This window comes from Misgurnus anguillicaudatus, chromosome 13 (assembly GCF_027580225.2).
Source record: "Misgurnus anguillicaudatus chromosome 13, ASM2758022v2, whole genome shotgun sequence".
Classification (NCBI taxonomy): domain Eukaryota; kingdom Metazoa; phylum Chordata; class Actinopteri; order Cypriniformes; family Cobitidae; genus Misgurnus; species Misgurnus anguillicaudatus.
The window spans coordinates 16,115,789-16,139,130 of NC_073349.2; the positions used below are offsets into that span (position 1 = coordinate 16,115,789).

Sequence of the window (23,342 nt, forward strand, 5' to 3'; positions counted from 1 at the left end):
CTTCTTTTATAAGAAATAAAAACCCACTTTTATAATTGTTAAGGAAAAAAAGTTGGTGAGTCTTTGTGTGGTGATAACCCGAGGCCCAGCTACATATTTTGGTGTTTACCACAATAGACCTTTGGTTCGTTCAAGCCACCCAAATATTTGTTTAATCTGTTGTTTCAATGAGTGATATTTCCCAAACTATGAAATCTGTATTTCTGCAGTGTAGCATAATGAAAACTGCTACTGCTTGCCTAAAAATGTTAATCATGTTATATTAATATGTTCATATATCATATGCTTATGTTTTTTTAAATATACATGTTATACAAGATACACAATAAAATAACTGATTTTAAATACACTCTTTAATACATTATCTTATTTAAAATAGAAATATTTAGATTTATACCTCTCTCTGTTGTCATCGCACTGATAAAACAACATTTATTAAGGAAAATGCTAGTTCACTATTTACTATAAGTAAATGCTACCATCTAGTGGTAGAGTTTGGACATTTTCATGCAATAAAGTACGAAGGTTACTCTATAGTAGTCAGCATTTGAAGTGGATCAAAAACATTCATCAAATTTGTCCTAAGACAAGAACGGGTATTGGATATTGGTTTTAAGAAAACTTTTAGAAAAGGTTTTGATCCACTTCAAATGTTGACTAGTGTATATAAAACATTTTCCACATCGATTTTTTATTATAAACTACAGCAGTTTTATTTCGTGTTCCTGTAAAGTAAAAAATTTTTTACTTTTTAGAAAACAATATGAATGAGAACACAAAAGCTAAATTATAATTCCAGATAAAGTGATTGCTGATTAAAAAGCCACATTTAATGTTTTCTTTGAAATGATTTTAAGGTTGCAAATAAGGTCAGGTTGCAAAGGTCAGAGGTCATGCTCCAATCAAACAAGATGTAACGTTAACTGAGATGTGGAATTTAAGCGAAACCAATTATATTTTACTACAGCATATCACTTCATGCGTTGTAGAAGACATTTATATAATACCGGTATAGAAAACACATTAATATAATGCGTCTAATGTCGCTGGTCCCACTGTGACGTGACGTCACATCAGAACGTGAACTCCGCGCCTTTTACCGTTGATGACAGCTGCTATTTGCTAACGGCATATTTTACCTGACAGTCCGTGGCTCGTGGGTTAGCTCTCGAGATGAAAGCAGCAGGATGTGTTCTCCAAGTCACTCGACTTATTTTGGGTGGGGAAATCACTCGACATCATCTCACAGGTGAGAGCTCATGTACTATGAGGCACCGTACAGTAGGCACTGCACGTGCACGAGGATGCAGATGCCCTCAGGACCATGCTCATATTCAGTAATGGTACTTTGGAACTGTAATGTGTACATTAAAATGTATTTTATTTATAATAAATGGGCCCACATACCGTGTAATGAATTCCTATCTGTATGATGATACAAAAATAGGAGCCATAAAGATAAAATCAAGTGAACTGACACGTTGCAGATGCCGACATATTTGTGTGCATTGGCTCAAGCTTGACACGACTTTGTATGACTGAGCATGTTAACTTGTTGCTGGTCATTTGTTAACATGTCTGCATAGTGATAGTAAAATATTTGTTCAAATATGAGGGGTGTATTCATTTTTGTGACGTACTGTATCACTGCACACCACCCTTAGCAATGTAAACAATTTTTTTTCAGTGGAAGGAAGGCTTTCAGTAATTTTACTTTATAAAAGTTGCCCAACACACATTTTTTACTTTACTATTTTAACCATTATAAAAGCAATGAGGTACTCAAGGCTAGTAATACACTCACCTAAAGGATTATTAGGAACACCTGTTCAATTTCTTATTAATGCAATGGTGTGTGGGATGTTTTCTTGGCACACTTTAGGCCCCTTATTGGGCATCGTTTAAATGCCACAGCCTACCAGAGCATTGTTTCTGACCATGTCCATCCCTTTATGAACACTATGTACCCATCCTCTGATGACTACTTCCAGCAGGATAATGCACCATGTCACAAAGCTCAAATCATTTCAAATTGGTTTCTTGAACATGACAATGAGTTCACTGTACTAAAATGGCCCCACAATCACCAGATCTCAACCCACTAGAGCATCTTTGGGATGTGGTGGAATGGGAGCTTCATGCCCTGGATGTGCATCCCACAAATCTCCATCAACTGCAAGATGCTATCATATCAATATGGGCCAACATTTCTAAAGAATGCTTTCAGCACCTTGTTGAATCAATGCAACGTAGAATTAAGGCAGTTCTGAAGGCAAAAGGGGGTCAAACACAGTATTAGTATGGTGTTCCTAATAATCCTTTGGGTGAATGTATACAGTATAATGTATAAGTCAGGGCTGAAGGGTGTTGCTAGGCACAACGCGAAGTGTGCAACCCCTTCAGCTGCCTCATATACTTTATTATTTACTTCATAACACACAACACCTAAAAGTATATTGTAACAACATTACCCTTGAAAAAAAACACTCGGGTCAAGAAAACTAATAATAGCAGCTGTTCATTTAGCACCTCATTTGCTTTAATGCTTAAACTTATGTTATAAATCTTGAAAATTTTGTTTTGACACATGGTTTTTGGAGGGGGTGCATAAAGCCCAATGCAAGGGTTCCCCATATGGCCGAATATTTTGGTTGTGGGCAGAATAGATCTGGGTTTTGTTTCTTAGACTGACCAGAGATCTGGTCATAATTAATAATAAGAGTAATACTGTATATGATGCTCCTTTTTTAAGTTTTTAGGGCAGATATACATATTTAGTGTGACTCATTATAGCTCTAAAGTCTTGTTGGTCACACATTCTTCCTTTCTGCATGACGTAAATGCTGTGACATTAAAGACTTCAGCTGCTTCCAGCAAGTCTATCACCAGAGATCTGTAGGACCCGAAGTGACAGAGAACTGAAACGTTCCTGTCTGTGTACTTCAAGGACAGAGCCTTCAGCTGAGCCTGCCGTCACCTTCTCCGGCAGCTACAGTATCACCTCTATTTCAAGTGATGCTCCTCAGCTTTGGGCGAGAGTTTCAGTAAAGTGTTGAATGTTTAGTTAGATGGAACAAACCCTGTGTCACCCTATACGGTCCAGACAGAAACCAGAGCTTATCTATAGAAAGTGTTCCTTCACCTCTGTATACCTGTAGCAAAGTGATAGTTTAGCCTGGTGGAACTTGTAATGCAATGAGGTATATTACCGCCTCATGTTTGTGCACATCTACCTTCTCCGTGAAATAGCGTTAAAATCCTTGCTTAAAGTGATAACTCATGTATCTGTGTGTTTATGGTTGGGTTTACACATTAAAAGTTACCAGACCAGACACTAAGGCTCATAAGTGAATTTATTCACAATTTATTATACAGCAAAAATGCAAAAGACGGTTTAATATGAAATTGTTGTGTGCTTTTCATACTATTCAATAGAGTTTGTTATGCTTTTTCATATTTTCATGCTGAAAGTTGATATTATTATCAACGTAGTGGAAATTTGTCTCTGGCTTTACAGTATAACAACACATAAGAAATAAAAACTAAAATACCTTATAGATTTCTTGAACCTGGGTTAGGGTGGGGGGTTCACTTCTACCTTTTTAAAAATTTAAGTAAAGTTACTGAACTTCAGTTAATGCATCGTAATGCATCATTTGTTAAATCATTGTCATTGTAAAAAATTTTTTTTTTAGACATATGTGCCGTATATGAAACGATGTAGAATGGCTTTCCAGTTAAGACTTAAAGGAATAGTCTACTGATTTTCAATGTTATAAAATATGTTATTACCTTAACTAAGAACTGTTGATACATCCCTCTATCATCTGTGTGCGTGCACGTAAGCGCTGGAGCGCGCTGCGACGCTTCGATAGCATTTAGCTTAGCCCCATTCATTCAATGGTACCATTTAGAGATAAAGTTAGAAGTGACCAAACACATCAACGTTTTTCCTATTTAAGACGAGTAGTTATACGAGCAAGTTTGGTGGTACAAAATAAAACGTAGCGCTTTTCTAAGCGGATTTAAGAGAGGAACTATATTTTATGGCGTAATAGCACTTTTGGGAGTACTTCGACTCGCCTGAAAAGTCCGATCCCTGTCTCACTCTAATAATGGGAGAGGGAGGGTGTTACTGCGCCGAGTCGAAGTACTCCCTAAAGTGCTATTACGCCATAAAATATAGTTCCTCTTTTAAATGCCTGCAACAAGCTTAGCATAGCAATACTGCTAACACTGCTATACACAGGGAAGGAGAACAGATGCCATTTTTAATGAACAGATTAAAATGTAATCTTAAATAATGGCAAAAAACTGTAAGATCTAAACTGTAACTGTCGTAACACTCTCACTGCCCGCAACATATATCACTGATCATTATTGACTGATTGAGGTGCTGCACGCTAGCCAAGTTGACTGTTTCGTGTTTTCTAATGGAAGTTTGCCATCTCGATAATATAAGCATCTTTACTGAAAGTACACTGCAGGTCTTTACGCCCCGTGTGTGAATGTACCGTAAGCTGAGGTGACGACGGGAAAAGTGCCCTTCGTGTGCTTCTTGGATATAATTACAACAAACGGTGTATCAACGACTCGGAAAGCAAGGTGAACAAGTAGAAAAATAACACTTGATGATAATAAAACTTTTATTTTGGACTTCCCTGCGACTGTTGCAGAGTGCCCATGTGAGGCGGAGTTATACACACCATGTCTATTTGTCATTGTATTTTATTACAATTTAATTGATAATTTAATCAAAACAACAACTACATTGACTCATTTTACAATCCTATAGCATGTTATTTAGACCAAATAAAATATTTTAATTCGCGTGAGGAAGCTGGCATTTTTACGCACACTTTTATGTCATTGGCTATATGCCACTGCAGTAAAGGCTTATTGCACTATTAATGTTAACGATTATTCTATTGATTGATCGTTAATTTAAACGATTATCGAATATGGGAAATTGAACAACTCAATTTACTGTGTTTTGTAGCATTTTTACAAATGAGGATGTCCCCAAAGAAAGGGTTTTGCAAATGTTTGTCAGGTTTTGCTCACTTTTAGTTACAATTTTGTTCCCCAAACATAGTTAAGGTGAGAGAGAGAGAGAGAGAGAGAGAGAGAGAGAGAGAGAATAAGAGAGAGAGAGAGAGTTGATGATCTGCATAGCCAGTGTACCAGACTGCTGAGCTTGGAGAGGAATACATTACTGCAAGCCAAAGAAATGGCAACATCCTAAGCACACTCCCTCTCTTTCTGTTTCATGTCTGGCTCTTTGTTTCTCTCCTACACCTTTCAGAGAGGATTCTGCTCAACCCATCTGCATTTCTACTGTGAAAGCCAAGCTGGAGTTATCAGACAGCAAGACACAGTGCTGTGCAAGACACCGGTGAGTGCAGATCTGCAGTGTGTCTTTATAGCCTATACTGTATGCTTCATTTAAAGTCTGTATGTGTGTATGTTGTGTTTGAGGCTAAAGACTTTAGAAAGCAGAAATACCTCACTGACATTTTTATGAGCTCATATATGTTCTATGATGCTCCAGGTGACATATGTTAAAATCATATCCTGTTCGTCTTGGCTCCTTCTTGTGCTGTGTTTTTTATGCATGAGGAAGAGATGTATCTTTATTTGTACACTAATGCTTCCATCGGAAATGCAGTCACATGTCTGTAGGTGATAACTGTTTACTTTCACACAGTTTTGGCTTCGGTTCAAACTCTTTGCTGTGATTGGCTTATACTGCAGTCAAGGGGTTTTGCGATGCAGTTATTGATTTGTTTCTTAAAGCAAGATGTTGTGATTACTGTAGCATAATGTACTTCAGCAACTAGGGGTTTTGAAGCATCTTGTTTTCCTTTTTAAACGTTTGATTTGAACATTACTACCAAGGAAAATATGAAAAGGTGGATGTTTGTTTCAGTGACTATTCCATGCATACTAAATGCATATAACTATCTATTATGTTTTTAGTACAGACTCAGCTTTGTGGCTTCAGCTACTCTCTGTGTTTATGAATTAAAAGCATAAGAGTTAAAATTCATCCAAATAAGCTATCTAGATATAGCACAGTTACAGTTATGCATAATAAAATTTCAGTTTTGTTCACTGAAAAAAATTATTTATTCAATTTACTCAATTTGTTAAGGTAAGTGGTCACAATCAATTTATTTAAGCTACATTTAAACAAATGTGTTTTTACTGTTTTTAAATGTAGCTTAAATAAATTGATTGCGACCACTTACCTTAAAAAAATTGAGTAAATTGAATGAATATTTTTTTTCAGTGTTGTAGTAGCACTGAACTTAAAGATATTTTTTTGTGCAAATAAAATATCTCATATCTAATTTTACTCTTTTATTCAATTGATATTGCAGGCAAGCACTGTTAAACTGTAGGATTCTTCTTTTATAATCTGAAGCTGATTGTCTAATGTAAAGATAACACTTTATTTAAACTAAGATCTCTAAATGAACTAATCTCATTATTTCAGCATGTCTGATAATCCAAAGCTTTAGTGATACCGTCTTTACTTCATCCACTCATTCAGACATCATTATTATTCTTGTCTCTGACTTGCTAAATTCATGCACAGGATCACACCAATCAGATGAAGATGAACAGGAAGTTATCCAAACATTGGGTTCGAAATGATGCCTTTATTGTTATTGTTGTTAAAGCATAACTAAACCCCTGGTCAGAGCCTGACTCCACCCACTGGCAATATTTGAAAAATGCAAGAAAAGTGGGCAGACCCCAACAGAGATTGTAACAAGGGCGTGGTAAGCTTGAACCTGCTTACGTAGGGTCGTACCACTTGCGTCACATGGTACCGCAACATCCAATAGGAAAATGTAACTGCAGTAGCCACCGTTCAACCTGAAGAGGGCAGCACTCAGACGTATTTACACCATATATTGTATCATTGAAACACTTTATACCCAAATGTCAAAAAAGTTACTCAAATCAATGAAATGCACTAATAAAGCCCAATTCTTACAGATCATTAACTAAAAAAAGTTGGTTTAGGGTTTAGTTACTCTTTGAAAGAATTGTGGTAATTTCAGATTCAGTGTTTTTCTAATCAGATTTTTGTGCCTCATACTAACAAATACTGTAACAGGGGCTTATGATTGATTTTGTAGTTAAGCAACATATTGGATCTTCCAGCACTTTCTGTCTTGTACAGCTGCTCTTAAAAGCCTCTGGGGAAGTGAATATCTGTAAGACAGAGACCACCACTCAACTCATCTCTAACATACAGCAGAGTTTTATAGGAGCTATCATAGTAAAGTTGAAGGACCATTGCTGAGAGAGAGAGAGAGAGAGAGCATGCTGACAATGCAGTAAGATGCCCAGAATCCTGATGAGGCAACAGTGAGGCTTCACTGCATTATGATCTCAAAAACAAACCATGCTGCACCTCTCTCTCTCTCTCTCTTTTTGTTTTATTATTTATTTCTAACACTTTATGGGGCAGTTTCCTAGACAGGGCTTATTCTAGCACCTTGTACTGATATATCTTAACATATATCAGTGCCGTTGTTTTTTCTTAAGATGAACACCAGTATTGTATTTTGTAAGGTTTGTTTGTAAAAACTACTTAACTGTCCTAATATAACTAAGGCCTAGTCTTGGAATAATCTAAACCCAGTCCAGGAAAACGCCCCTTTATGTTTAAAGGTGCAGTGTGTAAATTTTAGCGGCATCAAGTGGTGAGGTTGTGAATTGCCAACAACGGCTCAGTCCACTGCTCACCTCTTGCTTTTGAAACACAAAGAGAAGCTACGAAAGCCACCACCGGACAAACATGTCATTGTTGGAGACAACTTAGTAAAAAAGTTTCTGTAGAAACATGGCTGCACAAAATGGCGGCTTCCATGTAAGGGGACCCTCTGTGTATGTAGATAAAACGTCTCATTCTAAGGCAATAAACACATAACGGTTCATTTTAAAAAGGTCTTTATACACCCCTGATAATATAGTTTTGTATATTATTTTGCATTTCTGTCAAGAGATCCTTCTAATAATTACACACTGCACCTTTAACTTATAGTTTACATTCTATTGAGCAGAGTATATTTTCATTCTGCACACTGAATAAGTGTTACTGAATTAGGATCACATTTCATCTCAAGCATGTCTTTGCATTGCATTTAGCCAGTTTCTGTTTTAAGTCACAATCACATGTACATGCTGTACATGTTTGTGTGTGTGTGTGTGTGTGTGTGTGTGTGTGTGTGTGTGTGTGTGTGTGTGTGTGTGTGTGTGTGTGTGTGTGTGTGTGTGTGTGTGTGTAATCGCAGTACTGTACTGTACATGCCTGACTCAGTATTAAAGCCAATACAACCCCCTCCCTCCTGCACAGATCAACCCATAGCACCATGAGACAGCAAAAAAGAGCTACTTGATATTGCAAGTCTAACATTTTCCCTCTGTATCTATTTTCTCTTTATCTCACTCTTAAAATGGCTGGATTATTTTTGACCCATAATTGGTAAATATTGGACAGAACCCACTGCTGGGTTAAAATTGTCCCCAAACTGGGTTGTTTTAACTCAACTGCTGGGTTATTATACCCCATGGTTGCATAAAAACAACCCAAAATTGGGTCATTTTAAAAGTGGAGTGCACGATTTCTGAAAAACGCTTAGGCGTGCTTGTTTAGGAGATTTTAAATTTCAACATTGGCTTTCAAAGATCATGGACTCTGCCTTTAACCCAGCACATGTTCTGTCCAATATTTACCCATTATGGGTAAAAAAAAACCCAGCCATTTTTAGAGTGCCCCATTTTAATATACCACAGAAAATTTTGCACGTGGTAAATGTCTTATAAAAGTACAAGGTCATGTTTTTAAATTCACACTTTGTTTTATTTGTAGAAACATTTTTGTGTGTGTATATACAACCCAGTATCACGAAATTACCTATAGTCACGTAAATTTGTGATTCTTTTCCGTGACACAGTCACGTTTTTCCGAGTTTTTACGTGATCGTATCACGTATTTCTGTTTACGTGTCATTGTCACGTATTGGTTACTCAACTGTTTTGTACTATTTTCTTACCATTGTCACTTCGGTTAGGTGCATTTACGTGACTATAGGGTTGGTATATATAGTAACTGGGAATATGCTGCCTATGACCAGTGGTTAGAGAGTGCTTTTTCTGGACAAAGCCCGCCCACAAGCTGTTTGACCGACATGTCAAACAACCAATCACAGTTTGTTTCGTCTAGCGTCACGTTTCGGACTCCCCACAATAACGAGCCGGGTTGCAACAAGTCAGTTATTGAAATAACCAGCCGCAAACGAATAGCATCTAAATAAACAACATTACTCCCCATAGAACAACGCCTACAAGCAATTCAGGAGAACCGAACTTTTTGACTCCACTAACTGCCTCAAGCAAATCTCTTGGACGTCTTTTAGAGAGTCTATGCTGCGAACTTTGCATATTTTTAGAATCCAATGTTTAGCTGATCATGATAACTGGTCATTATTATCTACGTGAACACGACTGATTCTCTTCCTCAATGGAACGTCAGAGCTTTTTTTTCCAGGGACCAAAACTAATCGCGACACTCACCAATCAAAACGACTTCGACATTTCCATGTGCTTCGCAGATTTCACGCTATACACTAATGCTGTTACTCAGTGGGCGTAACTGCAGTCACATTCACCGATTTTGAAGTCACGTGCATACCCTCCATTACCTGGCCCTCTGTAATTTTACAGCTGGACCACCAATCAAAGAGTGTGTTGGACCTAATAGCCCTGTCCCAAATGGCACCCAAAACCTTCAGGTCAAGTTCGCACTTTCCAGATGTAACACCACTTTAACTTTCGTAAGAAGTTTGATGCCAAGCTCGCATAAGTGCCGGCTCAGGAGAAGTGCGCATCAAGGGTGCACATCACCCATGAGCGACCTTTACCAATCCTAAAATGAAAATGGAACACCTTACGGTCTGGTGTAAGCCCTAGAGGACATGCACACACTGCAGGCATTTGTAAGTCCGCTAGACCACAAGTCGCATGAATTTTGCGACTTTTGATTTTTTACTTAAGTTCAGGCCTTTTCTGAGGGACTAGAGGGCCCTAAAGGTTCAATACAAAATTTGCAGTTAGGTGCAGTTTCGAGTGCCAGGGTTACATGGGGTGATTAATACCTCATGCCACCTCAGCAAACACTTTGGCAAACAGTACATTTCCAAGGCCAGATTGTAGCTGTTGCATCTTTTTTACACGGTCATCCAAAACCAGAGAGTTAACCATCAGACTAAAGGTGAATTAGGCAGTAGCCCACAGGGTTGAGATATGAGACGTATTCTGATACAGGAGGCCCAAGATGATGCGATAAACACTGGTAAAATGCAGTGTACATTTCACAAGGTTGTTTTAGGTTCTTTAGGGTGTGAGCCAGGATTTCAAAAATCCCAAAGGCCTATAAAATCTCAACATAATAGCTAAAATATATTGAATACTATTATAATATAGCAGTGGTTCTCAACTCCAGTCCTCGGGACCCACTGCTCTGCACATTTTGGATGTCTCTCAGTTCAGTTCATGGAATCTATCCTATATCCTGGAGTTGAGAACCACTGTAATATAGTATTGGACAATTGTAACCACACATTGAAGTGAAAGTGTAAATGTGACTGATGTAATGCATTAGTTAAGTATCTCTAACCCACAATCCTCTCCTTCTGCTGGAACACTGAATTCCTCTGCAGTAGTGTCTGAACTCCACCTGTCACACAGAGCTGTGTAAAGTCTCAACCATACGCTCTCACTCACTTCACCGTCTCTGCAGTTTATAATGTACTGCTTGTAAAATTGTGCCAGGCTGGAAATGAGCCAGCTGGCCAAGCGTTGAGAGCAGACAGCAGGTGAACCCCATCAGGCTTTCAACAGCAGAGTCATGCTTAATGTTCACTAATGGCAGTAGATTTCAGTTATGCTGAAAATAACACACAAGGATTATAGTTTGACACCTCATCTTGCTATTTGGCACAGTTTTGTAGTTGCGATAGTCAGACGTTTGTCATTCATACAAAACAATTTGTTTTTATTTGTACAGATTCAAGGCAATCCAGATATGAGACTCTAATCTAAATATGCAAATATAATTCAGTCTTACTGGTGATTTCCAAAATGCTTGTCTATTATAAGTTTGCAATGGGTATGAGACTAACTGGCACCACCTGCTGGCTATGCTTATTTGTTATTTGACAGAGATGTTCACAGAGATCAAAATTTTCTTCCCGAAGCAAATGTCAACATCTTTTATTGAGACATTTTGTTGTCATTTTGACTTAAACATGAATTTCTGTTCTGTACAGAAGCTGAGAGTCTGAGCGAGGTCGGTCAGCTGGTCTCTCCTCCCTCACGACTCCATGTACCCTGAACCTAACACAGATTCACCTGCTCGTCTCTCCAACCGGCAGACTGGATCTCCCGGCGTCAACTACACGTGAGCGATTCCTTACGACGAGACCATTTACTGACCCATAGAGAGCTTGCTTACTGTTAGTATGGTGCAGTGATGACTTTACTCTCTATGGGGCGGTTTCCCGGACAGGGATTAGCTTAATCCAGGACTAGGCCTTAGTTTAATTAGGAAATATAACTAGTTTTAACAAACATGCCTTACTAAAAACATTACCTGTGTGCATTTTGTGGCAAAACAAAGGGCCCTGTTGTATTTCAAGATATGTAAGTGCAAGTTGTTTTCAGTTTGGACAGCTCTTAAAAATGTTTTAGTCTAGGACTAGTCTAATCCCTGTCCGGGAAACCGCCCCTATAAGTTATATTTGCTGACTGAATTGTGCAAGTGAAATTAGTGATTTTTTCAAAATAGTTTATCCAAAATGCATTTGTCACTATTTACTCAACACTCGAGGAACACAAAATATAAAATATTAAAGATGTTTTTGGAAATATTGTGGTATTATTTACAAATGACCTATCTGTGTCCTTCATTATTTTGTTTAAATGCATGTGCCCTCATAATCTCTAATCAAAAAATGCTAATCATCAGAAACATCTCTCTTTACTTCTGGTCATATGGTATGGCAGGTGGGCTCCAGGATGATAAACAAAGGACTTCTGAGGGCAATCCGCGCAGTTTCATTGTAGAAACATTTAAAACTTTATAAACGAAAATAACTCGCATCCGGTAATGCCGCCATCTTAGTCGCGTCCGCATTTAAGATCACAGCTTTACGCACCTTACAGAGGTTTCTCTGCTGCTGCTCTGGGCTCCCGCCCTCCGAATTTGTCATACGTCACTACGTACACTACGCTAATACTCTCTCCTGAATACAGAGGAGTCTAAGATGGCGGCGCTACCGGAAGGTAGCTATCCTCGTCTATAAAGTCCCAAATATGGACACTTCCACAACAACACCGCGCGGATTACCCTCAGAAGACCTTTATTTATCATCCTGGAGCTGTTTGGATTTATTTTTTCAGAAGGATGGATGCACATTTTTTGGACTTGTAGGTCGTGGACCCCGTAACTTTACATTTAATTAACTGAAAGATCTAAAACATTTTCTAAAATAACTGAAAATGTGTTTGTCTGAAAAACGATGGACATATGCATCTCGGACAGCTTGGGGGTGAGTAAATCATGGGTTTAATATCATTTTTGGCCGAACTATCCCTTTAATGGTCCGCAAATGTGCTTTTCATATATGTAACCCGTGACCTTTTCACGGCATTACGCAATTACGTAAGGTTGCGCTGGCGCATCACAGGACCGGAGATAGACAAGAAGTTGTGGTTTAAAAGTGCATATTTTATATTTTTCTTGTCAAAAATGACAATCGTTTCACTAGATAAGACCCTTATGCCTCGTTTGAAATCGTTTAGTCCTTTGAGGCTCCGTTGAATCTGCAATTTTAAACTACATTTAAACAGTTACGTGTTGGTGTCCATTAAAATGAGAAAAATCCTGGAATGTTTTCCTCAAAACTAAACAAAGACATCAACATTTTGGATGACATGGTGGTGAGTAAATTATCTGGATTTTTTTAAGAAAATGGACTAATTCTTTAAGGCCCCCACCACCAGACTTGTTGTTTTAAGTTTTAATGTCCATCCATATTTATTTTTCAATCTATTTTATTAAGATACAAACAGAAAATATAGGAAAAAAAATAAATAATAAAATTTTCAGGACTAAATGTCTTCTTTGTTTAGTGTCACCCCTCTTCGAACTAAACAAAGAAAAACATCTTGCGTGTTTTTGAGCAGAATAAAGTAAAATATTTCTTTAAAATTAGAAATTAGGATTTAATTTTATTTAGGTTTAAGAGATCCTGCAGTTTCCTGCTATTGCTCAAGTGGAAGGGGAGTTTACTCTAAATACTTGATACATCAGTTTACATTTTTATACAGTTTATAATACTATATGCACATTTCCTGTATTTTCTGGATGTATTCTATTAAAGAGAATGAGAAACAATTATATATGATCACTATAACATTGCAAAAACAACAAATCTAATTCTGGCATGGTGGCTTAAGACTTTTGCACAGTACTGTACATCACCAAGGGGAAAATTAGGCAATCACTACTTCTGTTTCATGGCGACTTTAAGGGCTACCTAACCAATGGTTTTCACTTTACAGTATATTATTTTAAAAACCTTACTTATTAAATTTAAAGGAGCAGTATGTAGGATTGTGGCCGAAACTGGTATTGCAATCACAAAACTTGTGGCTAAAACTGGTACTGCAATCACACAACTGGTGGGCAATACACAAAATGACAACATAAACATTAATTGAGGGCTGCAACTCCACTTTTAAATGACAATATCCTGGCCAGACCACTGTTGTGAGTGATATAAGTATTTGAAATGAAAATGATTTCTTAATGTCTAGTGACATATCAGGGCCATTTTATGATTCATTGATATACATTTCTTACATACTGTTCCTTTAAGTCGAAAAGAGGTTTGTGGGTATTGCATTGAGCTATATCCAGGTCAACAGGTATCTAACATTGTTCATCTGTTTCTTCATTTCTGTTTGCTGTAGAGCTCAATGTGGGAGTCCAAAGAGGCAGCTGCAGTTTTACAGGTACTGTGCATCAGATCTTCATACACACCTTTCTCTAACATAGCTTTTACAAAATGAAGTTTATTTAATCCAAGGTCATGTAATCCAACCAATTATCTTAAAGAGGTCTCTATAAAAACTGTGACAGTTTTTGCAGCATCCCTCCTCCACCCCATTACCTCTGGGTTCGGGCTAATATTACGAGCTCTGAGCCCTCCCCTCGGACAGCATGCCAACAATGCTTTATTTCAAAGTTGATTACATGTTAATGCGAACTCATGAAACATAGCAGACCACTTTTATAAGTATAGCACAGTACACTGAACTCGGAGATCGTCCCTGTGGGGATCCGTGAGTTAAGTGCTTAGGGTGATGTGTTGATGGAGCAGAATTGTAATATCACTTACTCTTCAGTAATGTGTTTAAGACGTGGAGCTTTTGGACTGCTTCTTATTGATTTCATGTATTTATATTCAATCTTTCACTTATTGGACACTGGCTGTTTTAATAATCTCAGGCTTTCAACTACCTATATATTTCTTTCAGTCTTATATTGCTCTGTAAACCTACTTTAAAGGGCCATTTCATCGATAGTAACATTAATCTTTGTTGAAAGTGGGTCATATTTGTAGTCGAAATGTAACATAAATTTAGAATTTTGTGCCTATTTGACTGAGAAAAGACAGAACGTGACTTTAGAGCACATTTGTATGAAAAACTACAACTCCCACTATGCAGCACAATGCACAGCTCTGCAAGCCACTCCCATTAATGGGAACACGGTTCAGATATGCTATATGTATTGTGTACATAAATGCCACGTAAGAAAAACAAAGAAAATAGTCACCACTGTGTCTGACAGACACCAATCATGACTTACTTTTAAACGTGATGTTTAATTGTGTTACACACAATAACACTCTGGCATGGTGTGTAGCAAATTATTATTCAAACAGTAACGTTAGGTTTCAGATCCGCAGTACAAAAGTAATTATAAAAGGGTATGGATATTAAATGTTTATTTAGTTTTAACAATTTCTTTTTGTCTCTTGTTTACTGTAATTACATCTGTGTAATATCAGCCTCATTGCTTTCACATAGACATATAAAACACCGCTCAGATATGCTATTGTGTACATAAATGCCACCTTAGTATAACAAAGAAAATAGAAACACTCACTTTACAGTCAGACGTCCGTTTATCCCTGCATCCTCCACACAAACGCGTCCCCTGCCCAATATCTCCACAGACGGTCTGCCTCAGCTCTGTGCTCGTAAGCCGAAACACGTCTTTGAAATAAGCATGCACAAAGTGCCCCGAAACATTCACAAAACAAACGTTCATATCCTTATCTGATGGAGAAATGTTAAACAGACAGCACACGCGTCTGCTCGTAAGCCGAAACACGTCTGTGAAATAAACACGTCCAAAAGTTGCTCTCTTGCCTGGAAACATTCACCAAACAAACGTCCATATCCTTATCTGATGCATAAATGTTATAAAGAAAGCACACAGCGACAGTAGAGGCACTATCAGTCCGGGCTTCTCTACGCAGCAGAGGCCGATGGTTGCGGCGTCTTCCACGGGCTCCTCTACTCAGCCGTAGCCCAGGCTCCGGCCTACTCCTCGGGCTTCTGTTCCTGCATCTGCCTGAGCTCTTTGCTGTATTGTGGCTCATAAAGGTGCAATGTACAGCAGATTAGAGCAACACGCTAGGGAAATCACCCTCTTCTATATCATATTGATTAACTTCCGCTGTTATTGTAACACGAAGTCTGGCTCGCTCCACAACGTCTCTTAGCTTAGCATAAAAATGGCGGCTGATCGTTTTTTTTCCGTCTGTGTTAGTATATTTTAGTAAGTCCCATCCACTGATCTTTAATAGGTCTTTAGCGTGAGTGGGTCTTACCCATAGCCCCCACCTTGGAAAAATGAGGAATGAGTGTCTGTAGTCTTTCACCCTCAACAGAGATACAGCAGTTCCTTCTTTCAATGACACAAAATGACGATTTTTACATCATTGAAAGAAGGAAATGCCTCACTGTCTCAGGAGAAACTGAGGGAATGATGCACGACCATTTAAAAACATGACTGGGGTTCTAACGATACAAAGCTTCATGCAAATGGGTGAAGTTTCCCTTTAAAACTCTTTACTAAAGTTTTATTTATTATATACAAAATTGTAAAAAAAATTATAATAATTGTTCCCTCAGTATACCTCAGCCCCATTCTGCACAGTGACACATTACCTATCTTTTGCTATGACTGTTCATGTCTGTGGTGGTACCTATTCCTGACATAAACATCTTTGGATAAGGAAATTTTCTGAAATTTCACACTGTAACATGCATTTTTGGCATCTCTGTACAGTAGCATTTCAGTCCTAAAACAGGAATCCAGATTCGTGCTGGCCTATGAAACAACTTATATAATTACAGTGGATGTGACTTCACTGGGAAATGGTCTATGCTGAATAATGCATGCTACTGTTTAAAAGGCAAGCCTGGAGTCAGCAACGTTTGCAACATTATCAGACCTGCTTAGTATGGAGTGCTGTAATTAACACAAGCAATATAAACATATTTAAGGCTAATGTGCATCCTGTTGCAATAGACTGCTGAGAACAGCACTCATCATTGCCTGTCTCAAGAATTTAAATGTCTTGTTGGTTTCACTTCCTCTCGCATAGACACTCACCATCCTTCATTTCCTGTATATCCCCATGCAGTTAAATCTCTTGTCGTCATTACTTAAAGAAGCATATCTACATTTCAAAACATAGTAAAACATACATTATAGACACTTCAGCTTTTGAACTATGTAACATTTTTACTTTTAAATGTTTTTAGAGTATATCCAATCTGTGCATACTATTATATCTGTGATATTTCTATTTGTGTACTTTGTACTGCTTATAGGACTACACTGTTAGGTTATACAGAAGGTAGGATTATGGGAGACTTGATCCATGTTTCAGTACAATCCATGTTATTTTGTAGGATTTGATCACTGTGATGATTGGAGAACAGTAGCTTGGTTGTATCTTTCAATTGTATACACGTATAAAACACCAAAAATTTTAGTATACTCCTTTTTCGTGCTACAACATCAAAGGCTTTTAGAGCAAAAGCTGTCCTGAATAATTCATGCTTGCTGAGCCTTCTCGCACCCGGATAGGTGCACAAAACATTCTCGATGACATTCGGCAAAAGTGGGTGGTGTATGATTTATTTGAGGGGTGGAGCGTTTGTGTCATTAAGGCTCATGTTAGATGCGCTCTAAGTTTGGGTGGAAAACAGCGGTCTTTATTAGTGTGCAGATCACCGTTACGTTTTCAGATGAGCAGTGTAGTGCAAAACTCATATGTGACTCGTCCTCCAGGGAACCGGGTAAGTAGACAGCCTAAACTTAGCTGGATATGAGTCCCTTTCCCGGGTTACAGGCATCAGCATGGCAGATTCAATTATTTTAATCTTGCTTAGATAAATAGAGTATCTTGTACTTGTACTGCATTGTGATGTTTTAGTTTGGTTTTAGACAGAGCTGTGGTGAATGGGCTTGTGAAGGTTTTGGTTTGATTATAGAACGTAGAGCTTGATTTTTTATGTTTACCGGTAAAAGAATTGATACCAATTAGGACTGAATCCTCATAAGACCAGGCAGAGACCCTCATGAGATGTAGGTACAGATTTCAACAAGGAAGCTTCAATCTGTAAAATGAAAATGAAATGTCATACTGTACAGTACATTGTTTTTATTTTATTGTTAGGTGATGGGCAGTGTTGGGTGTGTAAGTAGTTAATAAGTAATTAGTTACTGTAGCTACATTCTTTTTTTTACTGTAATTTAATTACTTTTTCCTTAAAAATGTAAAGTAAGGGGTTACTCTTATTTTTTCAGTAGGTGAGAGCAGGGGCGAAAGTACCATTTTCTTTAGAAAAGATAATGTTTTAGACAGAGATATATTTTGGTGTGGTCAATTACTCACAAGTGTGGTCTATCATACCAGGTGGAATTTTAAACAAATGTAAAACGACTCAGTATAATTTCACTTTGAACATAACTAGCGAATAGGCTTTATGCCCAGCTGCACTACTTCCTGAACTTCAACCAGCTCCTTGTTTCCGGCTGCCATTATTGGACAAACTGATCAATCCAGGTGTGCCCGACCTCAGTAGTCAAAACAACAATAATCAGACACACCTGGATTAATCAGTTTGTCCAATAATGGCAGACAGGAAACAAGGAGCTGGCTGAAGTTCAGGAAGTAGTGCAGCTGGGCATAAAGCCTATTGTTACTTTTGGCCCTGTCGGCTAGGACGAAAGTAACACACAGGTGGGTCAAAAGTAACACAACAGTAGTAAATATGCATGACTAAGACTTGTTAATATGTAACTGCAAACGTATTTAGTCATTTATTTTTGCAAAGAATAATTAAATTACATTTTCATTTTAAATTTCAAAGGAACCCGGCAGTACAAACTGTTACTTTCGTCCCGACATTTAAATCCGATTTACTTTTATTTTGAAAAACTCTGAGAAGGCAAACTTCAGGATGTGTAAGCGCACTAAATAACATGTAGATTGATCACTAACACATGAAACCAGAAACACAACGCGTCATAAGAAAAAATGACCGCTTTAGGGATTTACTTATGATGGTTGAAAACAGCTTTCCAGACCTAGATGCGCAAAATGGTGATGAAATAACACTATTAGTCAGCTTTGTCAAGGGTTACGTGCTAAAGATGCTGTCATAGTTTGAAATGCAAATGTAATCAGGATTAGAAGAAAATCGTTTTGTTACTTTCGTCCCGCGTTACTTTTGTCCCGGTTCTCCCCTATTTTAATTACAGTTACTTCTAAAATAATTGGACTAAGGACTGTGAATGGACTGTCTGAGAACAATTGTACAGTACAGTATATAATATAATAGTGGATTTAACATCAAAATATAAAGTCTAACATTAAAATGCATGTTTTTTATGTATCCTTCTCACTTTAAATACTTTGGTGAGTTAATAATGGTAACACTTTAGTGTAGTTTACAATTCTCACTATTAACTAGTTGGTTATTAGCATTAATATTACTGAGATATTGGCTGATTATTAATATTAAAAAGCACATATTAATGCCTGATTCAACAAATCGCAATTCCTACCAGTGATGCGCGTGTCAATGTATAAACAACCCACACCGACCAACGCTTTCATCTAACCCACCCATATATATACACACACATATATATATATATATATATATATATATATATATATATATATATATATATATATATATATATATATATATATATATATATATATATATACATATATATATATATATATACATATATATATATATATATACATATATATATATATATATATATATATATATATATATATATATATATATATATATATATATATATATATATATTAGTACCTGACCCGCTTCCTGACCGCATTTTTTAAAAGTATTAATTGTTTAATAATTAATTGGCTTATTTATTTTAAACGACCTGACCAAACGCGACCTGAATATCATTAAAAATATTTTTGGATGACTTGTGATTGCAGGCACCCGCTCTTTTTGGATCAACCCACGCATCATTGATTCCTACCAATACATAAACTTAACAACTACTTTACTAAGTATTAATAAGCAGTAATTAGGACTTTAGACGGTTTCATCGGACGCACGTGATACAGGTCTGGATCCGAACCTTACTTCCGGTTTGGTTTTTTAATGGTCTTACTAGTTGCTAAACTCATCTCTTGACAAATGCCTCGTCGAAAATAACAAATGTTTTGATTTCCCAGGTAGTGTTGTTTTTTGCTTGTTATACAAATAAACTACGTTTAAAGAACTTTGTTGTTATTTATTCTTAGCGGAGTTTACCGGAAGTTACGTGCGGACCGCGAAAGCCGCTTGTTTATGTTGTTACTGCTGAAACGGTCTATATTGAGGCAAAAGTAGTTAATAGTTAGTTACTTGTGAGAATTGGACCCTTAAAAACACTTTATTTTGCCAAATTTGCTAAAATATCATGGGTTATTTTCAACTCTGTGTTGGGTCAAAAATCCTGTTGGATTAAATTAACCAAGAAAATGTTTATATTCGGTCCAGCAATAAAACAACCCGAAATTTTCAATTGAAACAAACCAGCATAGGTTAAATAACAACTTAATGGGTCCGGTCCATCCCACATTTTTCTGCAAGTTAATGAGAGTTAGGATAATGTCTAAAGTGGACTATAAAGATAAAGTTTAACCAAATATTAGTTCATAATCTGTGACCATTCAACTTTGAGTGGTAGTGTACAGTATATACATGTGATATTTATAGGTATCTTTTGGGTAGGGCTATTTCTGCTGTTTTTTAACAAGTACATCATGTATTGTTTACTTTTATAATTCTAACATTTGTTTGGGTCAATGCCAGACAATCTATTTTTTGACCTGCTAATTGATTTCTTGGCTGTTGGATAGATTTGGCCCTCATGTCTTTCACAGCAACTGCAGCAAGGAACGTATCGTTCTGCGTGCATGCCCGAATGTCCACTCACTTTTGTTGTTTGCGCACGCATGTGGACAGGGAACAAAGTTCCCATTGCGTGTCCGTCCCAAGCACACAAACACATTCTGCTGAGGTCGGTCTGTTTAAATTTGCCATTATATTTGAATCACACAGGGAAAGGCTGGGGGTGGAGGGGCAAGCTCTGATTACAATGCATAGACGTGTGAGTTTGGTGTTGATTGTCAAGGGGGGCGGGTGCTATTTAAAGCCAGACCGCTGACCTGCACGAGTAAGCTGGTCTCTGTTCTGCCTCACTTTGCTTTTGTGAGATTCACAGTCTTGTAGTTTAGCGTTGGACACGGGGTCACCTGTGCGCAGGGAATGTTTGCTACTCACAGAAGCAGTCTGACCGATGTGCGGGTCGTGCACCACGGTCGCCGCCCCAGCCGTCAACTGAGTGTGCCTTCTGAACAGATATCCAAGAATGGACCGCCGAGTAACACGGCACGAAGGAGCAGCAGCATTAGCAGCGGCAAGATGCTGTCCCTGTCCTTCAGCGAAAGTTTGCGGAGCGACATCGACCGCTACCTGTCCGACCAGGGTCTGTACCCTTTGCAGCCAGGTGGAGGGGAACTTGGTGAAATTAGGACTTTGAGAGAGGTGCGGGCAGTCGCCCAGCTCAAAAACCTGGAGGATTTCTTGAGGACCAATGGAGTGTCTCTGCAAGACTCCTTCTCCTTCCAGACTGGCTTGAGGTACAGGTAAGTGTCTGATGGGACCAGTGAAACTACAAGTCTTTCTTTTTGAAGGGAATTTCCTTGATATGTGTTCACCTTGGGTCATGTTTAGTAGATGAAAAATGTCCTCCCAAAATAAGGTGAATTAAATTTGGATATTTATAAATTATTTGGATAACAACAGTTTTGTTAATAGTACCTTAATACATTTACTTGGTCCTTTATAGGTCATACTGTAGCTGCATATGTAACCATACACTGAACAGTACAAACTAAACTAAACAATGTTGTGTATGGACATTAGTCCCCAGCATTAGATGCTGGTTGCTCAAAAGCATAACCAGCAATACCTTTGTCGACCAGAAAACCATGCCAGTAAACTTCTAGTAAACAGCAAACACTAATCAGTTTAACCTCAAGCTGGAGCCAAACATTTACAGTACATGACATTTCTGACCCCAGTGTTTGTGATTGCCTTATTAGATACATACAGCAGTGTCTTATCATTCTGTTATTGTTACTTCATGAGTGTTGTGGAGTCTGTTTTGTTTGGGTTGTGTCTCTGAGTCATCCAGAGAAAATAGCAAGTCTTACAGAAACTAAAGAGGGATCTGGACCAGCTGTGTGGCCTGGATTAGCTGCTTTGCTTTAATAAGCCTTTCATAAAGTCATGCTTATATAAACGGTCAGGTGACTTATCAATACATGCAAGAAAAGACTGCTACATCTGTAACTGACGGCTTGCCATCTAACCCGTAGTCCTTTTGGAAGGTTTTGCAATTTGAGAGACTGAATGTCCTTGCACTGATGATCAAGGATTGTTGGTTGATGTTTTGACCAAAGCGGTGTAGAATGTTAACAGTTGGTGCTCATTTATGTCATTACGCAGGTGGTTGGATTTACTGTGAAAATAAAAGATTTGTTACCTGGTTGCCTTAAAATTTGAAGTTCATTTAACTGAAAAATATTAGTTAATTGTTGTGTCAAATAATATTTTTAAGTTGAATAAACTCAAAATTTTAAATCTGCAGTCCGTAACTCTGGCCGAATCTCTGATTAAAATATAAATTTACAGTTATTTGCAGAGTAATGTTCTGTGTGTGCGCTGTGCTTCGCCCTGCTACTCTGCGAAGATAAATCTGATGTCTGTGAGATGCCCACCAAAGCACATTCTATAAATAGCCTCAATTTTAATATTTATTTATTACTACATTTTATTAGTTTGGCTTCTTTTATGTAACATTTTAAACAATGATAAAACATATTAGCAAGTAAAATGAAATAAAAGTAAAACAAAAAAGTTTTGAGTAAATTAAATGCTCTGTATTTGCAACCCAATATCATGCAATTATGTGACTATTTCACGTATGGATCATTTGCCGCGTTTGAACGTGAGCATGTCACGCTTTTCTGTTTGTGTCACTGTCATGTATTGGTTACTCAACTTTTTTGTCCTAATTTCTTACCATTGTCGCTTCGGTTTAGGGTTAGATTTACATAAAATGACATCCTTACCTAAACAAACTCTCACCCCAATGTCAGGCGACAATTGGTTAAAGTTTAGAAAATATAAAAGAATAAGTCTTGTATATTTTTTTTATAAACCAATACTTAAAGTGACAAATACTTAAAGTGACATATAACCCTAAACCGAAGCGACAATGGTTTGAAAATAGGACAAAAAAGTTGAGTAACCAATACGTGACATTGACACGAACAGAAAAGCGTGACATGTTCACGTTCAAGCGCGGCAAAACGTGACATTTTCACGTTGGTCCATACGTGAAATAGTCACGTAATTGCGTGATATAGGGTTGGTGTATGCCTATAAACGTTTAAACTCTATGCAACTTTTCTCATTTTTTTTCCAGGAAACCGATCCGACTGCTCAAATTATAAATCATTATTATAAGTTTAGCATTGTGAATTGGAGCAAGGTAAGGAGACAGTTTTAAAAACAAATTTTTTCCCTACATATTCAATAACTTACTTTTATTTTTAACT

The 23,342-nt window shown here is 37.6% G+C and overlaps 1 protein-coding gene across 6 annotated transcripts in view; it reads left to right on the forward strand.

Annotated features, from left to right (window-relative positions):
• The first annotated feature begins 1,089 nt into the window (after positions 1-1,089).
• The window catches only part of kcnab2b (potassium voltage-gated channel subfamily A regulatory beta subunit 2b), a 69,721-nt gene continuing 47,468 nt past the window's right edge, over positions 1,090-23,342 (forward strand). For 2 of the 6 annotated variants that reach the window (XM_073875166.1, XM_073875168.1), the window contains exons 1-4: positions 1,090-1,249; positions 5,306-5,395; positions 11,349-11,479; positions 14,056-14,097. In XM_073875166.1, the coding sequence (XP_073731267.1) occupies positions 11,403-11,479; positions 14,056-14,097 (119 nt within the window). In that variant the 5' untranslated portion in view covers positions 1,090-1,249; positions 5,306-5,395; positions 11,349-11,402. Of the gene's footprint in view, positions 1,250-5,305; positions 5,396-11,348; positions 11,480-14,055; positions 14,098-20,743; positions 21,363-23,342 lie in introns of those variants that run through there. The other 4 variants (XM_073875167.1, XM_055187764.2, XM_055187758.2 and 1 more) reach the window with 4 other exon arrangements.